The sequence below is a fragment of the Nicotiana tomentosiformis genome, chromosome 1, assembly GCF_000390325.3.
Source record: "Nicotiana tomentosiformis chromosome 1, ASM39032v3, whole genome shotgun sequence".
Taxonomy (NCBI): domain Eukaryota; kingdom Viridiplantae; phylum Streptophyta; class Magnoliopsida; order Solanales; family Solanaceae; genus Nicotiana; species Nicotiana tomentosiformis.
This window is the reverse complement of record NC_090812.1, coordinates 115,286,739-115,308,497: the sequence shown is the minus strand read 5'-3', so window position 1 is coordinate 115,308,497 and position 21,759 is coordinate 115,286,739. Positions and strand designations below refer to the sequence as shown.

The window sequence follows — 21,759 nt, the reverse complement described above, 5'->3', positions numbered from 1 at the left end:
AATGTACCTAATTAGTTGAGGGTGGGCTGGAGCTTAGGGCGATACAAAATAGGTGGTCTAGTGTTCGAGAGACGATAACTATTTCACTTATTATTTTAGTATTAGCCACCTATGTCGGACTGGAAGGCGACAAAACAGGAAGAACGCGAAGCTCTAGCACGACAAAGTTCTTGGTTATTAGCAAGGGGGAAGGAGGGATCTCCACTCATTTCATTCATTTAGTGCTTGCGGTTGGGGCACGACCCACGACAATTGGGCATAGCTTGTTGCAATCCTATATTAGTATATTAGGCTTGGTAGGCTTAAGCTATATTTAAGCAGACTCACGGCTGCTTAATAGAGAGTTACTTGATATTATAGATCAACTTAACCTAAGAATATAAAAATCTTTCACACTGTCTGTCAACATAACTTAAATTATCATTTGTATTCTTAATAATAGCCCACATCTATCACCAGGGAAATATAAGTATGGACAGAGAAGCTACAACAGGAGAATCTCAAAGATTAATAGACAGGATTCAATCATGCAAGAAACCCCTGTGCTTTATAATCCTTAACATTAGGCAGGTGATCATATGGTATGAACCCCTTTCGTATGCTTGTTTGATTTTGTAATCCATCATATAAAGAAGTCAAGAAAACTTCCTTTTATAATTCGAGGGAATATTGTTTAGGTATTAATATGTTGAACACATGTCTAGATATAACATAACTCAAATTTCAATTCCAGCAAACTGGTAACTGATGGAGAACTTTGATGACGCAAATTCTAGTGGTATAGAGTAAGAACGACAAAACTAGAGCTTGAGGTCCTATCCTATATACAGGCATCCGTTTCTTAAGTTTATGTAGTGGGCTAGTGGCTATAATGGAAATGCAATGAACTAGAGATTTTAATAGACCTTTAAGCCATAAAGTTGCATTATTATATACGTATTCTTTATTAGCTGTGATTTCCTTATATTGAATAATCAATGGCAATAATATCCAGATCAAGATCTCAAATCTCTAAATAAGTTAGTATTCTATGATTAACACAAAAAGAATTTTTCAGGGGAAGTAGGTCAACGTGTTTTTAGAAAGATCCACAACATCTGAAGAAACGAAAGGGATGGTTATAACTTCTAATTGGTCGATACACTACTGCATCTAACAAAAGAACTTTACCCATTCAATTAACCACTACGCTTGTTGTATCTTTAAGAGGAAATATTCACCCTAAGGGTGAAGAAATTATCTTAACACTACAGAACTATTGCTCAGTGCAACTTGCTTCTCAACCGCAAACCTCTCTCTAATGTTTTACTATAACAAGCACAATCATGGTTATTCTTTATCAAAAACAACAAGCTATAAAGATACCTAGAAATATTTTTTGTTACATGCAGAAAATACAAGCAAATGCCAACTGCTTTTATGGTGACATCTTTGACATTGAATCATATCTCCTTCATTTCCATAACTTGACCGAACTGTCATGACTTGCAGAACCAACCATTCCAGTCGCTGGTGACTGTGCTAGAGCAGCGATAATGTTATCATGTGCTGGAACTGTCATGCTTTTATTCTCAACCATATCCCACAGCTCCAGAGACTGCAACATAAATTCACAAAGTATCAGTCAGCAGGGAACCCAGAGACTGCTGTAATGGCCGGCAGTGAAGTGTTGTGCATTGTCACTAAATAGTCAAAAGTGTATGAACATGAAGTAATCCCAAAAGCCTTAAGTGACATCTTACCGACGTGAATTAAACAGACTTAAGAACAAGAGTGCTTAAAAAAGGAGAACACTAATTACCCTCATTCCTCCAATCACCAACAAAGCTGAATAACTAGGATGAAAAACGCAAGAGTGGAACTGATTCCCGGTAGCACTTAGCTCATGAATGCAGTCACCGGTGGTCAATGACCAAACTTTGACAGATTCCTCACTAACTGATGCCAGTAACTCACCATTTAGATCCCAACACAGGTAGTTCACCACTCCAGGATGTCCCTGTAACCAAACACCCATATTTATCTGAAAAGTAAAATGAAGCCTAGGACACCCAGAAAATAGAAACGACAGATAATGCTAATTGGAAGAACTCAAAAGTCATCTAGCACGAAAACAAACCTGGAAGGAATGAATTTGCCTGTCATTTTCGACATCAAAGATGGAAACCACCTTATCTGAAGCGGCAGCCAACAGACGGCCGGTCATTGGCTGAAATCTCACTTGTGCACTGCCTCCTTGCTACAAACAGAGGGATATGAAGTTGAACATAGCTCAACAGGAATTTATTTCTGCAAAGTTGATTAAGAAAATAACAGTAATTAACAATAGAAAGCACACCTTGGACACCCGAGTACAAGAAAATGGACTAACACTCCAGTAGCGAATTTCATTGTTGCTATCGCAAAAACAGAAGAGATCGTTCTTCTTCGGGTGAAAATCCAGCGACATAACATGAGAAGTATGCCCCGTATAAGCTTGCAAACAGTAGCTAGGCTGCAAATATAAGTTCAGCAGAAGATTGTTGAGCATAAATTTATTTAACAGCAAATTAACTGAAAACTGGCAAATTGTATGAATGTATGAAGTGCTATGCACTACAGCTAAGGCCTGCAACTACATCTCGTGGTTATAAGAAAAATGCCTAGAGAATGTAAGAATACTAACATTGGAAGCATCCCATAATCTCACAGACTTGTCAAATGAAGCAGTTGCAAGTTGAGAAGAATTAGGCCGGAAGCGGACATCTGTAATCAAGTATTGATGTTCCTCAGGGGTGTTCTGTGTTTGCAGAGTATCCATGTTCCAAAGAACTGCCTGATGTATACATGGAAAATGGTTCATAATTTACAATTTCTTGGATGAAACCAAAGCGTAGAAGAAAATGGATATGAGTAATGAAGTAAACAGAGGACAGAGCCTACATTCACATACCACAGAATGAAATAAAACAGTCATCCGGTTATCTTATGCTAAAGACATCAGATACTCTGAAGCAACCTACCTTCTTGTCGTGTCCAGCACTAGCAAGCAACTTCCCATCCGATGAGAAATGACAGCAAGTCACTTTATTTCTCGTGCGTATACAACCAACTTCACCGAAGGAGAAACCTGAGATGTATCCTTTAAGTTAACATACTGTAACCAAAGAAGAAAAACAATAGAGAATTTATAAGTACAATTGTGAGATTATTACCTTTTGAAGAATCAGGCTTGTGCTCAGTAAGAGTTTGCTTCAATGTGCTGTAGATGTTTCCATCTCCCCCGTCATTTGACAGGAATGATTCCACATTATCTTCGAAAGAACCAATGTCTCCAAAAGTCTCCCCTAAGTCATCCTGTACAACAGAAGAAAGCAAGAAGAGCATACAGATTTAAAATAGCGAATGATACTTTAAATTCATGATATAGTTAAAAAATTAAACCTTCTCAACCATAAAAGATCCATGAAGCTACATAACAACCAAATACTTCATTAACAAATACAAAAATCGTATGTTTAGAAATAGATAATGCAAACAAACATGAAAAAAGTGAAAGAATTACCAGCTGATTTGTAGAAGATGCAATACCACCAGTTCCCTCTCCTCCATACATCATCAAGCCTTTTGACACGCTAGTCATCCCATCACCTGGGGTATGTGTTGATGCTGGTGAGCTTGGTGAAGGCCCAACTGTGTTACCCGTGCCAGTACTATTAGCAGGTCCAGAAGACGAATGTTGCTTCCTTTTTCTGTTGTTCTGGGAAAAGAGTAAGAAGATGGATGAACTACTCTTTAATTGCTTGGACAGTTGGAACCGGTTAGATAAGTAACTTTCCAGGAAACCCCCCCCCCCCCCCAAAAAAAAAAAAAAAAGAGGAACAGGAAAAGACAGAAATTCCCAACTATAGAAAAAGAGGGACAAACGGGTAAGGCAAGAAGAGATGTTAAATATTAACAATACTTGATGTTGCTTGAGTTTGATGGATATCAAAAATCCGATATAAATACAGCTTTTTACGCTTTCCTTACACTAACCTGTTGCAGTTGCTGCTGCTGTTGTTGCTGCTGCTGCAACTGGTCCTGTTGTTGAGAGGAAGATTGCTGCATTTGGGACATTTTCATCTGTTTAAGAGAGGTATATGGTATAAGCACTTTAAACTTCAAATGTTCTATGGATTGGAAGAGAATAATTGAGATAAGCTACAGAAACGTCATCCTCATCAAAAGAATAGTTATGCAGTGTAATGGACAAAACACCACATAGTTAACGCCCGGAAGCAAAACATATTCTCGACTCTAGGAGAATAAAGTTAACCTTTGGTGAATTTGACTGTACTGGAGAGCAAATGGATCCATCATTCCTTGGAGGTTGACCATCTTTAGCATTAAAGTTTCCTCTAGGTAATCCACCGAACCCATAATTAGGTGAATTTCCAAGGTTACCTTGGGCTTGGGCTTGAGCTTGAGCTAGGACCTGTTGTTGTTGTGATGCCAAAAGAAACTGATTTTGGGTCTGTAAGTTGGGCTTTTGTACTTGCAAACCCAAGCTGGGCCTTACCTGGTCGATTCCCTGTATATATTATGAACAAAGCAGCCGATATGCACGTCAAAATCTCTGTATATCTTGAATGATGATAATTAAAAGCAATTTAACTTACTGTTAAAGGCCAACCCTTCAATGGTAGACCAGTGACACCTTGGTTCAACCCTAACGAACAAGGAGAAAATATAAGGACTGAATTGCCCAAGTAAGATCATCTAATGATATAATTGACATACAAGTACTCCCATAAGACAAGATAAAACCTAAAAAGGCTCATCAGAAAGAGAAAATGTACAATACATAAAAAGGAATTTTCAAGAAAGTTGAGTTGGAAACACAGAAATCATAAACCAAGTCAATAAACAGAAAAAAGGCAGAGAAACAATTCATTATGCTCACATAAAGATGACCAGTTCCAATATATTCCGCCCATTAACTGTAATACACTGCTGCTGAAGGCAGATGAATGACGCTTGGGATGTGATAGCAGACAATTACCAAAAGCGAAAAGTCAAAAAAAATATTTTAAAAAAAAGGAATTCCTCCTAGATATTTATGTTCCAAGTGCACTTGACAGTGTCTCAATGAGAAGTAGAAGCCTTAAATCAGACTTAATTAATAAGAATCGAGAATCTTTCAATATATAGTCTAGCAATATTAATAGTTTAATGTGCACAGCAAAGAGCACAAATTGAAATTATCCATGATAGCAATCAAAAATTCAAACAATTCAGGTTTGGAGGATAACGGCAATTCCACATAACTTCACACTATTAAGTGTCTTACTCGGAGATGAGCAGGTTTTAGGAAAACCCATGCATCATGTCAAAGTGCTGAGTACCACATCAGCTCAAGATGTGTAACTTGGACTCCTTATATGATCTGGGGCAATTCTCACCTCATAAGCTAGCTTTTAGGGTTAAGTTAGGCTCAAGGTCCATTTATCATGGTCTCAGAGCCAGGCCCATTTCATTATTTACTCGATGTTAGGCCGCCATCTTATATTGTTCACGCTCCAGTCGTCCAGTATTGGGCATGCAGGGGGTGTTGAGTCCCACATCGGCTCAAGATAGGTAACTTGGACTCCTTATATGGTCTTGGGTAATCCTTACCTCATGAACTAGCTTTTGGGATTGAGTTAGGCCCAACTGGAGTGTGGACAATATGAGATGGGGGCCCCAACATCGGGTAAATAATGAGATGGGCCTGGCTTTGATACCATGATAACAATGGACCTTGGGCCTAACTCAACCCCAAAAGCTAGCTCAAAGGGTGAGGATTGCCCAAGACATATAAAGAATCCATAGAAACCATCCATCTCCCATGTGGAGTTTCATCACAAAGATAAACAAGATAATTTGTGAACTCACTGCTAAATGTGCATTTAAGATGGGTATATTTTCAATTTGAAATAATCAGTTCAATAGATGGCCAAAGGGGTGTCAAAATTAAGAAATGAGCCAAGGAAGATCCCCATCAGAAGTTGTATCTCTTTTTTTTGTATACTGAAAATTATTCTTTGGTGGAAATACCTGCACCAAGTCCAGCCTTTGACTGAAGAATTGCTTGCCCGTAAATTGATGAAGGATCCATGGGCAAAGACTTCTGAGTGCCACCCAAGTTCATTTCCCCTTTAACATCCTACATAGTTGAAATAGGTATGGATCTTAGCTAGGTAAGAGAAGATGAAACACCGAGTATTCAACAAAGAAGAGATATCCTGTCAAGAAATAAGAGCTCATGTAGTTACAGTTGCCAGCTGAGACCGTCCTTGTAGATGCTGCAATGCTGCAGACATGTTCCCTGAATTTCCTTGTAGCAACTGGCTGAATCAACAGAGAAGAAATAGAGATACAAATAATTCAATCAAACCATGCAACAAATAGATAGATGTTATGTTCCCTTTCAAAAATAGATAGATGTTATGTAAACTAATGCAATATCATATGGAATGGTTGCACCAATCATACCCTTGATGATTAGTTGCTGACTTGAGAAGTGCCATCCTATTGGGGTCCATAAGAGCTGAAGATGTCTCCGAGTCCATGGACTGAGGGTGCTTCATTCGTTCCTCGTACATTTTCATTGCCAATACACTGGCAGATGGCTGCCCCATCATACCTTCGGAGTTGATAGCATTTATAGGACCACCAATGGGGGAATGATTTGGATCCCTTCGCTGTAACTGTGCATTTCTTTGTTGCATGAGTTGTAATTGCTGCATTTGTAACTGCTGTTGATGCTGCTGCTCCCTTGCTTTCATTTGTTGAGTCTACAATAGAAGGAAGTTTTTCAAACTTGATATAAAATGCCATAAAGCTTCTTTTAAGTAATTTGTGTCGACGGTGATTCCTTAAGTTCAACAAACCTCTATGTATGCTGCTGCTGCCTCTGAATGTTTTTCATTTGTCCGTGCAATGAAAATGTCCCAAAACACAGACCACCATTCAAAAAGAAATCCTCCAGGTGCATCAATAGCTATAAAAGTAGGAATCAGAAGATTAAAACGTAGATTCTCATCAAGGAAGTGAATCAAAACATGTCGAAGTTATGCAATTAATGCACAAGGCAATCTATTGGTGGTAGAACATGAACCACTCTGCAGATGGACAAGCCAAACGTGCAAAACCTTTAAACCAAAAGGAAATTTAAATGTAGAGCATCGTCTAACATCATTACCTACAGGATCAGTAGCAACATTTCCTTCCGTCATGAAAGCTTTTGCAGAATTATGCAGCTTTCGTTTCAGCAGATAGTCATGAATGTAAACATCCAGCCTAACAAAAAAACAAGAGGCCAAAAATTAAGGGTGAAAATCCATAACATTACAAGTTAAAAGATATAATATCCCCTCCGTGTCATTTTGTCTGGTACAATTACTATTTGATATGTCAAACAATCCTCTAACTTCTCAAAAAACTATTTAAAATTTTCTACATAAAAAAAAGTTGTATCTTTTATAGTTCTTTTATGTAGTTTCTAAAAATGTGATTTTGTTAAAAGTAAGAAACCATGTGGGAATCCAAAGTGACGATTAGATAATTCGATCCTCATACTCCTCCCAAAACCACCATTTGTTTTTGGGACGAAAAGAGTACTTGTCCCGAAAAGAATTTGTTTCCCCCCCCCCCCCCGCCAGCTTGATATTCACTTGCGACTAGAAATTATTGTTTGTTCTCTTGGCTCTTGTTGAACAATTGAACCCTAAAATTTACAATCTTTTTATCATCATTGATAAAAAAAATGATTCTGCTTAACCAGCAGGGCCAATTAAGAACTAACGATTATGAAACCCAAAAAAAAGGAGAAATCAATAAACTATTACTTCATCTAAAGCAAAAAAAAAAAAAAAAAAAGAAACAATGAAGCTAGCCACAGGAAGTTGCATACATCTTATCTGCTTCCCAATTACTCTGCGCCATTACTGCAGGAAATTCAAACACAGCACAAACCACCCGCGTGTGTCACTGAGCTATAGGATCAAAACCGCAAAAACACAGTTAAAAAAAAGTTTACTATAATTATTAATTAAAACATGATTAAGGAAACGAAAGTGATTATCATAAAGAAGATCGCGAAATCATACCAAATTATAAATATTCCAGCATTACTGATCAAAAGAAAGATTTCCTAAAGAAGAACCAAAATTGAAACAAAATCAGCTCCCAAATCAGAGAATTAACAAAATTCAAGCAATGAAAATCAAGATCTCCGCCTTTTTTGGGTTCAGGATCTTACAGTGAAACACTTGCAGTGGTTCGAATTCACTGAATCAGCTTAACAAACTCGAATTTGTACACAATCTGGCTCAGGTCAAAGATTATCTCAATCTCCTTGTAGATTATATGAATCAATCAAAATTAAATCCTAAGTATTAAAGTCCGTAATCTGATCACAACAGTAAATTAATTACGCCTTATTAAACACACATTAAATTCTGACACAAAAACGAACACAGAGTGCGTTATTGAGAAGAGCTTAAATTTTTGAGTCTCTCTTTTGCAAGAAAATTCTAGAATCTCCTATAGAAAAAACTAAAGAGCTCAGAAAATACTCTGAGTTGAGCATCCACTTTTGGAGAGGAGAGAGAATTAGGAGAAAATATCAGGGCAGGTTGTCCCGTAAGTATCCGAGCCTTAGCTTCGGAGCAGCTTTAAGTGAGACAATGACTAAAATGGTCCCCAATGTTTGCCGATAGGATTAATTTGGTCTTTTAGATATGTCAAAAGTAAGCAATTTTATCTCCATCAAATTACTAGCAAATACAACAACAACAACAACAACCCAATGTAGAGACTGTTTCCAATAGACCCTCGACATCCTTCCCTCCAAGAACTCCCCACCTTGCTCTTGGGGTGACTCGAACTCACAACCTCTTAGTTGGAAATGGAGGTTGCTTACCATCAGAGCAACCACTCATGTCTAAAATTATTAGAAAATATCAACAAAAAAAAACTAATCAGAAATACTAGAAAAATCACGTCAGATTCCAAAAAATTACAACACCAAAAGTACACCAGACACCCGAACTAAATTTAAAAAATATATTGTACCTCAAAAAATTATACTTGATGCTAGATATAGATACGACCTTACTTGAGCATGGTCTGTTCTATAGGCTCGTACCAATGTATCCTTGAGTTCTAAGGAGACAGGAAACCAAATCTGGTTGATGAGGCATGACTATTGGACCAAAGCGTGACTAACTGCTCCCACGACCCTCGGGTCATGGTGCTGTAGATGATCCTTCTCAACTCCAATCATGACCGTTGGGATGATCTAATGGTTGTTTGACAGACTCTTCAAGTCTTTTAAAAAAAATGATAAATATAGATTGAAAATAATGAAAACTACTAAAATTGCACCTTCAAATATTACTTTTCATTAAATCATTTTTTCCCACAATTTTCGTTCAATCAACAACTAAAGTTTGTTAAATATTTGACGGAAATCAAAAGTATTTACTTTTGGTAAATTTAAAGGATCAAAATTGCATATGAATATATTTGGGGGTAATTTTAAACCTACCCATAAACGTAAAGGACTATTTTTGTCATTCTCAGCTTTATGTCGTCCTTTAATTACGTAAAATAGGTCTAGCCTTAGGTTCGGTAAGAAATGTTGGGTCTTTAAGAGGCTTGAAGACGCGGTTCGGTGATTCCGTTTTAACGAATGGGTAAAGACAAGTAAGTTTACGCAAGCCCAGTAGTTTACGGATTTGTCTGTTTCCTTATTGGGAAAATAATTTTGACATAAACGCATGTATTCATATTTCATACTTAATTTTCTTTTGATATAAAATAAAAATAGAACTTAAACAAATTGAGATAAGCTTAAATGAGTCATTAAACAGCAAAAGTTCATATAATTGATCGTAATTGTTTTGCGATTGAGATATAATTATATTTTTTCCAGTATTAGATTCCACAGTGCTAGTATAATTTGAATTATCTATTACATGTAATATATTTGATTTTTTGTATACAAATGTATTTAACCACTATGTACATATTCTTTTGCTGAAAATCAATGTTTTAATTGTTATTTATACGAGATCTAATAGATGGAAAAGTTCACCTGTCAAATACCTCGGTAATATCACCTAAAGTTGACCAAGTATTTTTAAATTAAAACCTTTTGTTTTATTAAACAAATAAATAAATTTAAAATCGTGTGATTTTCTCTATAAAAAAAAAGGAAAGAAAGGAAAACTACATCTTGTACAAAAATTCTAATAAGGAAAATTAACTCTTGACTGTAATATTGTAACTACTGTAGAATAATCTTTATATTATTAGTATTCATTTTGTACTATTTACACGTACAACAATATATTTTTACTATGATGTCGTATATCAATTTCTATTATAATTTGTCACATAATAATTCCTTATTTAAATATTTATATTAACAAATGTGTGAACCAAATGTTTCTCAAAGTGTAGTTGTGAGGCAAGACATTCGACTTTTTACCGGCTCAGTGAAGCCAAAAGTGAAAGGTCTTACCGACTTGACAGTACTTCCAAGTTCCAACCATAATTTACAACAGCACACATACAACTCTGTCTGTGCAATAATGATTGTACATTCTTGCGGTCCTTAATTCCAAATTTCAAACGAAAAAGGATGATATTTGCACCTCTATTAAAAAGATAAGTTATATTTATCCTTCATTTTGTTTTTCTAATAAAGATACCCCTACTATTATAGTTCAGAATCGATAGTGTAAAAAAGCTAGGACGGGCGGTTTTAGGATTAAAAATAGGGCGGGCCTTTTTATTCAATAAAGCTTGATTAGGGCCGTACATTTAGATCGGATATCCGAGAATCCGAATCGATCTACTCTATTCAATTTTTTGGATATTCGGATCGGATATGAGTTATGTTTTTTAAAATTTCGAATATTGGGATCGGATTCGGATTGGTATAATTTTAATCCAATTCGATCCGAAATTCGAATTATATAGACATTATAGGGGTGTTCATAAAAACCCAAAAAATCGAACCAAACCGACCAAAAAAATCGATACTTTTTAGGTTTGGTTTGATTTTGGTTTTGAATTTTAAAAACCGATCAAATTTGGTTTGATTTTGGTTTTAATCAAAAAATAACCGGAAAAAAACAAACCAAACTGACTATAGAAATAGCTATTTAAATTTATTGTTACACACACACACACACATACACATATAGTCTATAATATTTTTATGGTACATATTAGTCGTTTGTATTTTTAGTCTAGTTCTTTGCTATTTTAATCGTCTAATTCTATGCATTTACATTCTAGTTTGATTGGTAGTTTTCTTTTGCTAAGTACACGAATTTATTTCATGTTAAAAATAATCGATTTTTAATTGAGTACTTAAATTTATTCATCACTATTTGATTCAATCATCATCAATATATCATGATCAATATATCTTGGTAAATGATAGATTTCTGAAAGTGCAATTGGTTTGATAGTGTTATGTTGAAAATGTAGTCGTCAGAATATGCATGTCTCGTATTTAAGAAGAAAAAAACCGATAAAAAACCCAAAAAACCAACAAAAATCGAATCAATAAAAAACCGACGTAATTGGTTTGGTTTGGTTGCAATATTTGAAAAAGCGACTTACTTGGTTTGGTTTCTTTTTAGGGAAAAGCCAATCCAAACCAAACCATGAACACCCCTATACATGTATAAATATTAGACTTATATTTTAAGCTTAAATTTTCTCATTTCATTTGCCTCTCTTTAGATTCTTCTTTTCTTAGTTTATATCAAAGTCTCTCTCTAATCTCTCTTCAGTTTAGTATGTCCGCTTCTCTTAAGTCTTACCTTTGTGTCTCTCATTCTCGGCCTCTCCTTCCTATCGACGGACAACACCGCCTCTCCCTTATTAGGCATTTATTTAGAATTTTAATTTATTTTATTTTGCTATGAAATACTTGTTTTGTCTATTGCTATGAAAGACATTTGTTGCCTTTCAATTTAATAGAAGGGTAAATAACAATAGCCTTAAAAAGTACAGTAGCCAATATGATTGTTAGTAGCCTTAAGGCGTACAATTCGATTCGAAAATCAAAAATTCGAATTTACAAGCCAAAATATGCTAAATTCGATATGATCCGACCGATGCACACCCCTAGGCTTGACACATAAAATTTTTAAGTTAGGAAGAAAGTTTTGATGGGTGACTGGGGTGAGGGAGGAGGTAAAATAGACTCTAAAGTATAATGGTAGAATATCTTTATTAAAAAGGTAAAATAGAGGATAACTATAACTTCTTTTTTTTTATAGTCAAGAGACAAATATGATCCTTTTCCGAATTTCAAATTGTTTGGGCCAACTTGTTAGTTGTTACTACCAAAATGAGTTTTAATCAAGCTCCCAATTAATGCAGTATTTTATTTTCACATTCACTTCAACAATAACTAATCAAAAAGTTTCACAAATTCTAAATTGAAATTGAATTACATAATTTAACTCTTGAATTCTATTCACTTCCCCTCTTTTTAAACAGGTGATGTACTTCAATCCGCTTTACTTTAGCAGTCAATAAATTTGTGGTCATTACAACTGTTTTTAGTTTTATGTTTAAAATTTTAAAATATCATCGTTAATATTATACTTAAGAACTTTGGATAATTTTTCCGTTTAAATTGTAAAAGGTTATATTAAATTATTTCTTCTGTGAAAAATGTGTTATCATAATATCACCCACCAATGAACATAGAGATAATCATTTTTAAGAACGTGAAAGATAAAGTCTTTAATCTAAAAACGCAAACTTTTACTATTCTTTTTACTAAGAAGGGACATACGCAATTTTCCAAACTCATATGTTCTTGAATCATATGGATAATTGACCCATGCGTGACAAATATCTTTTTTTTTTCAAAATTTAACATTTATCTAATTAAATATATATTTCCTTTGTGTTGTTTTATGTGACACTTGTTTTTTGGTTTACTTATCATATTTTAAATAATATACCTTTAAAATTCTCATATTATTTTTAATGAGATGGTTTTGTAACAACTAAATTTCATTCATGAAAAATAATAATCCAGACAAGAAATATAACGACAAATATTATATTTGATTTCAAGTAATGGAGTTACAATCTCTAGACTATCTCAAATCTAAAGAGACTTAGTCATCTCATTCTTCTCCTCACAAACGATGGTTCAAGAGCTTGAGAGCTTGATCTTGAACTTGAAGGATTTCAGATTTGTGGTGCGTCACATCACAAACAATTGGAAGGTCGTCGTGAACCAGGATTGTTGTTCGGTTATCACGAACGGAAGATTTGAAGCCGTCCGCCTATGATTTGAGTTCGTTTTTGGGATTTGACCACAGAAGAAGATTGCAGGTGTGGAGGGAGACCTTGATGCTATTCTTCAGAGCTTCTTTAGCCTTTCCTCATGCTTACTTGATTCCTCTCTAACATTCTCCTTTGACCATTTTATATAGGTGTGGAGTGGAGTAATCTCCAAGAAAACCTTAGTGGGTCATTAGCCTTGTAGCACCCCGAAAATTTTTGAAGTACTTAAGCGTTATTAAGAAAGTTGATGTGCGCTAATTATATTATTTTGTGTGCAGACGATGACTATTAATATGATGGATATTAATTGGATGTGATAATAAATGTAAGAGGCACATTATAAGTGATGTGTGGTATAAGGAGAGCCCTAAATTAAGTTGGAAATTACATTATGGACCAAAGTTCCAAATGAGTACGCACAAGAAAAAATTTTGGACGAGCATATTTACATTTATATAAGGAGTTATGTGATGGACAACCTATCAAATGAAATATCTTCGAATCTAGTTTCTAACTCTTTAAACCGTTTGTCATTTGGACATTCCTACAAGAAGTTATGAACAAATTACCAAAGGTTGGCGGAGGAGACTGCGGATGCGAAACATCTGAGGCCGCGTCCGAAAGAGAGGCTGGCAATGAAGTGCTGCCATAGCGTCCAGGTCTGCATCCGAGCTTCAAAGAGGAGTGAAGTGGGGATGCGAAGCATCCATAGCCGCATCTAAAACCCAGAAATCTGGGCCTATAAATACAAGGTCGGGGGAGGGGAATATTTTGAGTAGTTGGGGGTTAGGGTTCTTGAGGTGAAGGTGCGATTTTGAGCTCAAATCAAGTCCAATCAACCAAGGTAAGTTGTTAATGATATTTCGGGTTAATTATTACTCAATATACATGAGTTCTAATATCATTCTTATATCCAAATACTATATTTCTTCATCAAATCCTCAAGAACACAAAAATCACCAAAGTTATGATTTTTCAAGATTGACCTGCTAGAGGTAATTCCAATGCTTCAAACTCGTTTATTATGAGTATTTAAAAGTATTTGAAGCATTTGTTACAAGTTTTAATAATTGAAAGATTGGATTATAAAACTCTAGTTCATGGCATGGATAGTACTTTTGAGAAAATAAGAGAGAAGATGAATGGTAATCTTGACGATGAAACTTATGAATACAATGAATGTATGGAAATAATTGTTAGCAAAAGATGAAAGTGATCAACTAAGTAATCACCCGAATTGTATATTTTGCAAGTGTTGATTATGGAAGACGATAATTAGTAACTTGGTAGCAATGGACAATTGATATAGTATCATTAATGACTTCGAATGTGTATTAAAACATAAGAATGAAGTTGAATGGTCTAGCATGTAAAACTATTTGGCGATTTGAGTTGTTGGAGGCTTGTAGCCAACTTATGGGCCATATATGAAAATTGATCAATATCTTAGGTCATATTCTGATGTAATTAGGATATCTAATTGTAGATATCGACTTGTTGGTGATGTTGAGCATTTTAATCAACATTGGAATGATGGAGGAGGATTGTAAGCATGTGAATGTTAATAAAGCGAAAGCGGGGTAAGTTGATTAAAACATACTCTTCTTGAGGGACTTTCTCTAAAAGCATGTTTCAAGTTAATACATAAGTTGTTTGCAAATGTGCTTTCGTGCTTGTGAGGACAAACAAGTACGGATATCTCCATGTACTAGAATATTATGTTGCATACGCAGTGTCATGCTGTTTTATAAAATTTTATTTTAAATCTTGTTGGCAAAGTGACACTCAAGGTAAATATTATAAGTTTTTATCAAAACTTACATATTGACAAGAGTATACATATTTGAGTGCTAAAGATAAGTTTTCATGGAAAGTACTTCTTTTAGAAATTGACGAACAAAATAGCACTTGTGGTATCTTTTAAAGATTGACGTTAAATTGCTAAAGGGTGTAGCATGTAAAAGGTTTTTTATTTAATTTTTGTTCAAATGATTTAGATTTTCTATAAATGTTATGAGTTGATAAAAATAGATCATTTAAAGCTACTATGCTATGAATCTATTTTTGAAGTATCAAATATTTTGGGAGTTACTTGTGTTCACCGAGATTGACTTCGGAAATATCGTGTTCGTTGTCATGAAACTACACGTGTCGGTGTAGGCGTAGATGGATACTTTGTGGTATAGACTACGGCAGAGTTCTCTCCCTTGAGAGGGTACTATTTTGTGTTATTATTAGCATGACTGAGTCGATTCGTACGGCACTACGATAAGATGACCTGAGCAAGTAGGGTATATGATACTTGCCTCTAGGTACATAACCTAGTTGACCTTCTTATGTCGGTGATGGTATAGTACTTCCAGTGAAAGTTAATGATGAGTTTTTTTTGTTTAGGCCTAAGGAGCCGAAAGTGATTCCGGCGACTTAAAGCAAATGTAATAATTTTGTATGATTTTATCCAAAATCTTGGATTGATGTAAATGCTTTAAAATTTTATATTGTGGGTTATATTTCACTTAGTTGTTATTTAAAATAACAAGGGTCGTGAATCGATAGAATTTCTTATCGTTTTATATCAAATATTGGTGCATTAGTTTTATAAAGTTTGTCCTAAGAACTTGAGTTAGAGAGAGTCTATGACACTTATTGAGTACCGATGTGGTGTACTCAGCCCTTAGCCCCCCCTCCAGGGCCCTGCTTACTTTACATGTTTCAGGATGATATGATATGTGGCATGCGGTCAGGCTAGGATGACTCTCTTTCTGAGGTATTATGAAGAACCACTTTTATCTCAAGGTAGCTATCATGTTCTTTCTTATTTTATTTTTTTGAAATTACTCCAACCGTTGGTTCTATTCTTGGTATAGAGGCTCCATAGATAGTTATGAAAGGTTATAATAACGGGGTTGTACACAACATATATGAAAGTATATTTATTTTACATGGTCTCATTTTTATTATCATGAAAGACGTCATGTATGATTTTGAATTGGAAAATATTTTATCATTTAACTTGAAAATGCATATGATTTTTAAGGAGCTTCCGCAGTTAAATTGGTTTTAATGCTTATGATTTGGGTGCATCACGTAGTTTGGTTCGCTCGGGTCGGGTAGTGTGCCGGTCATGTGGTTTTGGGTCGTGACAAACTTGGTATCAGAGTACTAGGTTCTAAGTCGAGTCATATGAAGTCTATGGAACCGTGTCAAGTTGAGTCCATCTTATCGGTGTGTTGTCATCTACACTTATATCGAGGAGGCTACAATACATCTAGGGAGTTTCATTTTTTTCATACTCTATATCGTGCGTTTGTTCCTGAAATGAGAGTATGGATTCTCGATCGTATTGATTTCCTGTTGAGGAAGATATTGAAGTTACGAGAATAAAGCGCAATGTTCAAGTTATAGTACGAGATGTTTGGGATAATAGCAAGAAAGTTTCAGATTTGTTCAAAATGAAAAGATAAGTTGAGAATAGATTGGGATTGATATAGTCAACACGTATGACTTTGGTGAATAAGAATTATCAGTCGAATACTAAGAAATCATGGAAGAAACTAAGGTGATTATGTCAGCTAGCATTATCAGGATGGTGTCCTGACTTATAAAGAATTTTACTAAAGGATGTGAATAAGGGCACATATTTAGGCCCTAGATTTCAATTCAAGGTCGTTGGTCAAGATGCTGGAGGGACTGTTAACTATGGTAATCACCATTAACGAGTTTAGCAAAGATACAAAAAAAATATTATAAGTGAAGATGTTGCATCTTAAATCATCATGACTATATATAGAGAGATGATATGGATCTACTTGATAAGTGAATGTGAATTATTCAAGTTTGTGGTAAACATAGTATGACTCATAAGAAGTTTTTCATAGTTAAGACAATGTCAATAATGACCAAAGACACATTCCCAAAAGAAAAAGAAAAATACTTTCTTGATCATTCGAAAAGGGAATGTTACAGGATGAGGGACATGAACCTTAATTATACTAGATACCATTTCCTCTGAGCATGATATGTTAACGCCATAATTGTGTCATATGTAATATAAGTTACACATAAGAAATAAAGTGCCACGTGTAAGTACAAGTTGAGGATAGACGAAGCATGCCATATGTAAAAGATGGGCATGGCAACCTTGAGTTCCTCCAAATGATGAATGTGATACAAATAAAAGTCAATCTCTAATTATGCATACCAAGGTATGCGGGGATAAAGTACGTGAACTTAAATGGGTAAGCATGAAAATATTAAGGCATGAGATGCACAAAAGGCATAATCTTGGAGGTTATAAGAAGCAATATAGGTTGTTAGAGAAGGAGAAGAAAATGACGTGGAACGATAATCTTAAGTTTTTCTAGTCGAGGTATGTCTTATTTTATTCTGTTGAAATGATGAAACTTTGAGAATTTCCAAGAATTATCTCAAAGCAACTCTATATGTGCCCGATATTGAAAGAACAGTTAACTTGTGAGTGAACGAATCCTTATGATTCAAGAAGAATAAATATAGAAATGGCTCATGGGCTAAGTTAAAGTTGTTGGAAAGTTATACGTATAAGGTGTACGACGTAAGTCTCAAAACAATGATTGAAAACGGTTATGGTACGGATTTGAAGATTGAGAAGTTACAAGAATTCTAAGACTACATGATAATGTTTCATAAATCCCTATATGAATGTGTATGGACGGGGTCAACAATACCATAAAGAATGGGAAAATATGCAAGTATATATTTATCGTATGAAACGTGTTGATATAAATACGTGTTATTAGCTACAACCAAAAGAGTTCATATTGTGATAAAGACATGAGGTAATAAGACCCAATATATATGCCATCTTTATCATAAGTATTAGCCTACTCGGTGGGATACCATCAAAATAAAGTTTCATGAAAGGACTTAAGAGCAAGAAATATAATTTCAGAGATATATACTATGGAATATATATATATATATATGCGGCTTGAGAACATGATGGTGGCATAAAGATAGGATGTGTAATTCTAATATGTAGCATTATGAAGATGCTATATGTTGTGAAAAGTTATATAATGATATGTGGATTTAGTCTAAGGGAGTCACACTTGTTCAACATACTTAAACATGAGATGAGAGGCGCAATATAGCCGTACTTGCTAGAAATGTATTAGAGCATAGATTGAAGGGTGAAATATTAGAAGAGATTTCAACGGTAGAGTGAAGTGCTAACTATAAAGATGTCGTAAGGGCGGAAAATAATGGCCTTTAGCAATATATGTTGCAACTAGTAGCGACGTGATACTTGGATATGAAAATGAACAAAGAAAGTTCCTATGAGTATAACCAATCTATCCTATTGTCAGGATAATGAGCATTTCGACATAATGATGAAATAAAAGTCAATGTACGATGAAAGATTGAAGCGGTAAAACATATATTTCTTATTGGGTGAACAAATTGATTGTCAATGAAAAGTTTTATGTGAGGTAGAAGTTTAATAATGACTTTGAGTGGCAAGTAAGAGTTTGAATTGGGTTTATTCTTAAGCAGGGGAGCATGTAAATAGTTTGAAAAAAATTATCCGAAATTTTAGTTAACTCTTTGAGTGGTAGGTAAGAGTTTCAAATTTTATTTGCTCCTAAGTGAGAGAGCATATGAGTAAGCAGATGTCACCTTTAAAGTGATGGTTTATTAAAAACAAAAAAAGTAGGAAGGGTTATAGTTACTAATAACAAGATGAATAAGGTATTATCAGTAATCTTTATGATCAGAAGGGTACAATTTTCATGAAGTGCTTGTATGATAATTACAAACTCATTACGAGCAATAGTTATGATGTTCTGCATCAGAGATGTTGAAAGTTATGTCTGATAGTCAAGGATTTAATAGGAAACTCGAATATATTCCTACAACTTTGGGGACATGTGCGATTTGAATTAAATTCAAGTGTTGGCGGAGAACAAGGAGGTACTTTGAATTGTACGTGGGATTAAGTGGAATAAGAGGATATTTTAATATGTGCTCATCTTACACGGAATAAAATAGAAAGGGGTAATGCAATGCTTATTCTTAATGAGAATAGACTTCTATACAAAAATAAAGTATGTGAGTAAAAAGCATGGGTTCAAAGAAGAGCACTAATATTAAAAGGGTGCAAGTACCATCGTGGTAACAATGACTCTTGACTGTTGAAAGTTTACGGGCTACGTAGCATGTCTATGGTACGCATGAAAATAAATGTAATCCTAAATTTTTGGTAGAAAAATATCACAAGATACTCAATGATGTCAAGAAATTGGTAAAAGTTAAGAAATAAAACTAGAATACGGATGTCGAGTAGGTGGCAAATTAGTGTCATGAACTCAAATGAAGTGAGTTGAATTATTTTTAGAGCAACCTTGTTGGTAATAATAGTTATCAAGTTATGGATTTAACATGGGCTCTAAAGGTATGAGCGAAAGTGGGGGTATGAAATTATCATATGATGGATAAATCTGAGACAAATATCTTATTAGTCTTTGGAAGGCATAGAAGAATATTCCAGAATAATTTTAATAATTATAGGACATCAAGAGTCCTAAGTGGAAAACAAACATCATGTATGGAAACAAGAATCGTGAAAGGCAACAGATTTATTTGAAAGGATTCGTTATAAGAAAATTTTGAGACTACGAGTCGTAATGAACAAGTTTTGCAGATACCAAGTGGCAATATAACTTCGATCTCATAAACTATGATATATTGCCTTGAGAAAGCTAAGAAATTAAGGGGGCATGAAAATGAGTTATTATTTATTAAGGAAGTCCAATCACAGAGAGATTTTTGATTTATTTGAAGATACTTTTCAGGTACAACTTGACGTATGCATGACAAAAGAAAATGTAGGCATGTATAATAGTGATATGGGAGCTATGTATAGTAGCAATTATTGATATTGAATGGTATTCATATATGTTACAAGTTAAAATTTTAAAGATATACATTTGATGCGCTTATGGTATATGTACGGCCGAGTGAGGTCAAGATGGTACATTATATTGTGTATTGTTGGTTGTTGAGTGATATTGTTATTGGTGCCCGTGTGGGGGCTTATTTTGGACAAGTTAACATTTATGGATAGTACTAGTTATAGGGGAAACTCTTCCAAAATTTTTAAAAATTTGTAAAGATAGCCAATTTTTTAGAGTCATAAGTAAGTTGAGATTTTGGAAAGAAAGTATAAGACCCATGTAGTCATAAGTGCATATGCATAATGGTTGGAGGTAAAATAAGGGTAACTCTATTCTTAGAAGTGACTTGTAAAACATTCGAGGACGAATGTTCTTAAGTGTGGGAGAATGTAGCACCCCGAAAAATTTTGAAGTACTTAAGCGTTATTAAGAAAGTTGATGTGCGCTAATTATATTATTTTATGTGCAGACGAGGACTATTAATTTGATGGACATCAATTGGATGTGATAATAAGTGTACGAGGTATATTATAAGTGATGTGTGGTATAAGGAGAGCCCTAAGTCTAAGTCAAGTTGGAAATTACATTATGGACCAAAGTTCCAAATGAGTACGCACAAGACAAAATTTTGGACGAGTATATTTACATTTATATAAGGAGTTATGTGATGGACAACCTATCAAATAAAATGTCTTCGAGTCTAGTTTCTAACGCTTCAAACAGTTTGTCATTTTGACATTCCTTACAAGAAGTTATGAACAAATTACCAAAGGTTGGCGGAGGAGACTGTGGATGCGAAACATCTGAGGACGCGTCCGAAAGAGAGGCTGGCAGTGAAGTGCTGCCATAGCGTCCAGGTCTGCATCCGTGCTTTAAAGAGGAGTGAAGTGGGGATGCAAAGCATCCATAGCCGCATCCGAAACCCATAAATTTGGGCCTATAAATACAAGGTCGGGGGAGGGGAGTATTTTGAGTATTTAGGGATTAGAGGTAAATGTTCGATTTTGAGCTCAAATCAAGTCCAATCAACCAAGGTAAGTTGTTAATGATATTTTGGGTTGATTATTACTCAATATACATGAGTTCTAATATCATTCTTACATCCAAATACTATATTTCTTCATCAAATCCTCAAGAACACAAAAATCACCAAAGTTGTGATTTTTCAAGATTGAACTGCTAGAGGTATTTCCAATGCTTCAAACTCGTTTATTATGAGTAGTTAAAAGTATTTGAAGCATTTGTTACAAGTTTTAACGATTGAAAGATTGGATTATAAAACTCTATTTCATGGCATGGATAGTACTTTTGAGAAAATAAGAGAGAAGATGAATGGTAATCTTGACGATGAAACTTATGAATACAATGAATGTATGGAAATAATTGTTAGCAAAAGATGGAAGTGATCAACTAAGTAATCACCCGAATTATATATTTTGCAAGTGTTGATTATGGAAGACGATAAATAGTAACTTGGTGGCAATGGACA

The 21,759-nt window shown here is 34.8% G+C and overlaps 1 protein-coding gene and 1 non-coding gene across 2 annotated transcripts; one reads left to right on the top strand and one right to left on the bottom strand.

Moving 5' to 3' along the window:
* Positions 1-1,153: 1,153 nt before the first annotated feature.
* Positions 1,154-8,601, bottom strand: LOC104112535 (transcriptional corepressor LEUNIG_HOMOLOG-like). Its single transcript, XM_009622481.4, has 19 exons — positions 8,264-8,601; positions 8,112-8,155; positions 7,916-7,997; positions 7,205-7,302; positions 6,894-7,003; positions 6,496-6,797; positions 6,276-6,351; positions 6,058-6,166; positions 4,641-4,690; positions 4,298-4,552; positions 4,018-4,104; positions 3,545-3,739; positions 3,195-3,336; positions 3,003-3,109; positions 2,666-2,815; positions 2,339-2,494; positions 2,120-2,239; positions 1,802-1,999; positions 1,154-1,597 (listed from the first exon to the last, which is right to left on the bottom strand). The coding sequence occupies exons 3-19, from the start codon at positions 7,945-7,947 to the stop codon at positions 1,454-1,456; spliced, it is 2,331 nt and encodes a 776-aa protein (XP_009620776.1). The 5' UTR covers positions 7,948-7,997; positions 8,112-8,155; positions 8,264-8,601; the 3' UTR covers positions 1,154-1,453.
* A 510-nt stretch (positions 8,602-9,111) lies between these two features.
* On the top strand, positions 9,112-9,325 carry LOC117280626 (small nucleolar RNA U3). The gene has a single exon (XR_004511178.1). It is a non-coding gene; the product is annotated as a small nucleolar RNA U3 (small nucleolar RNA).
* Positions 9,326-21,759: the final 12,434 nt, after the last annotated feature.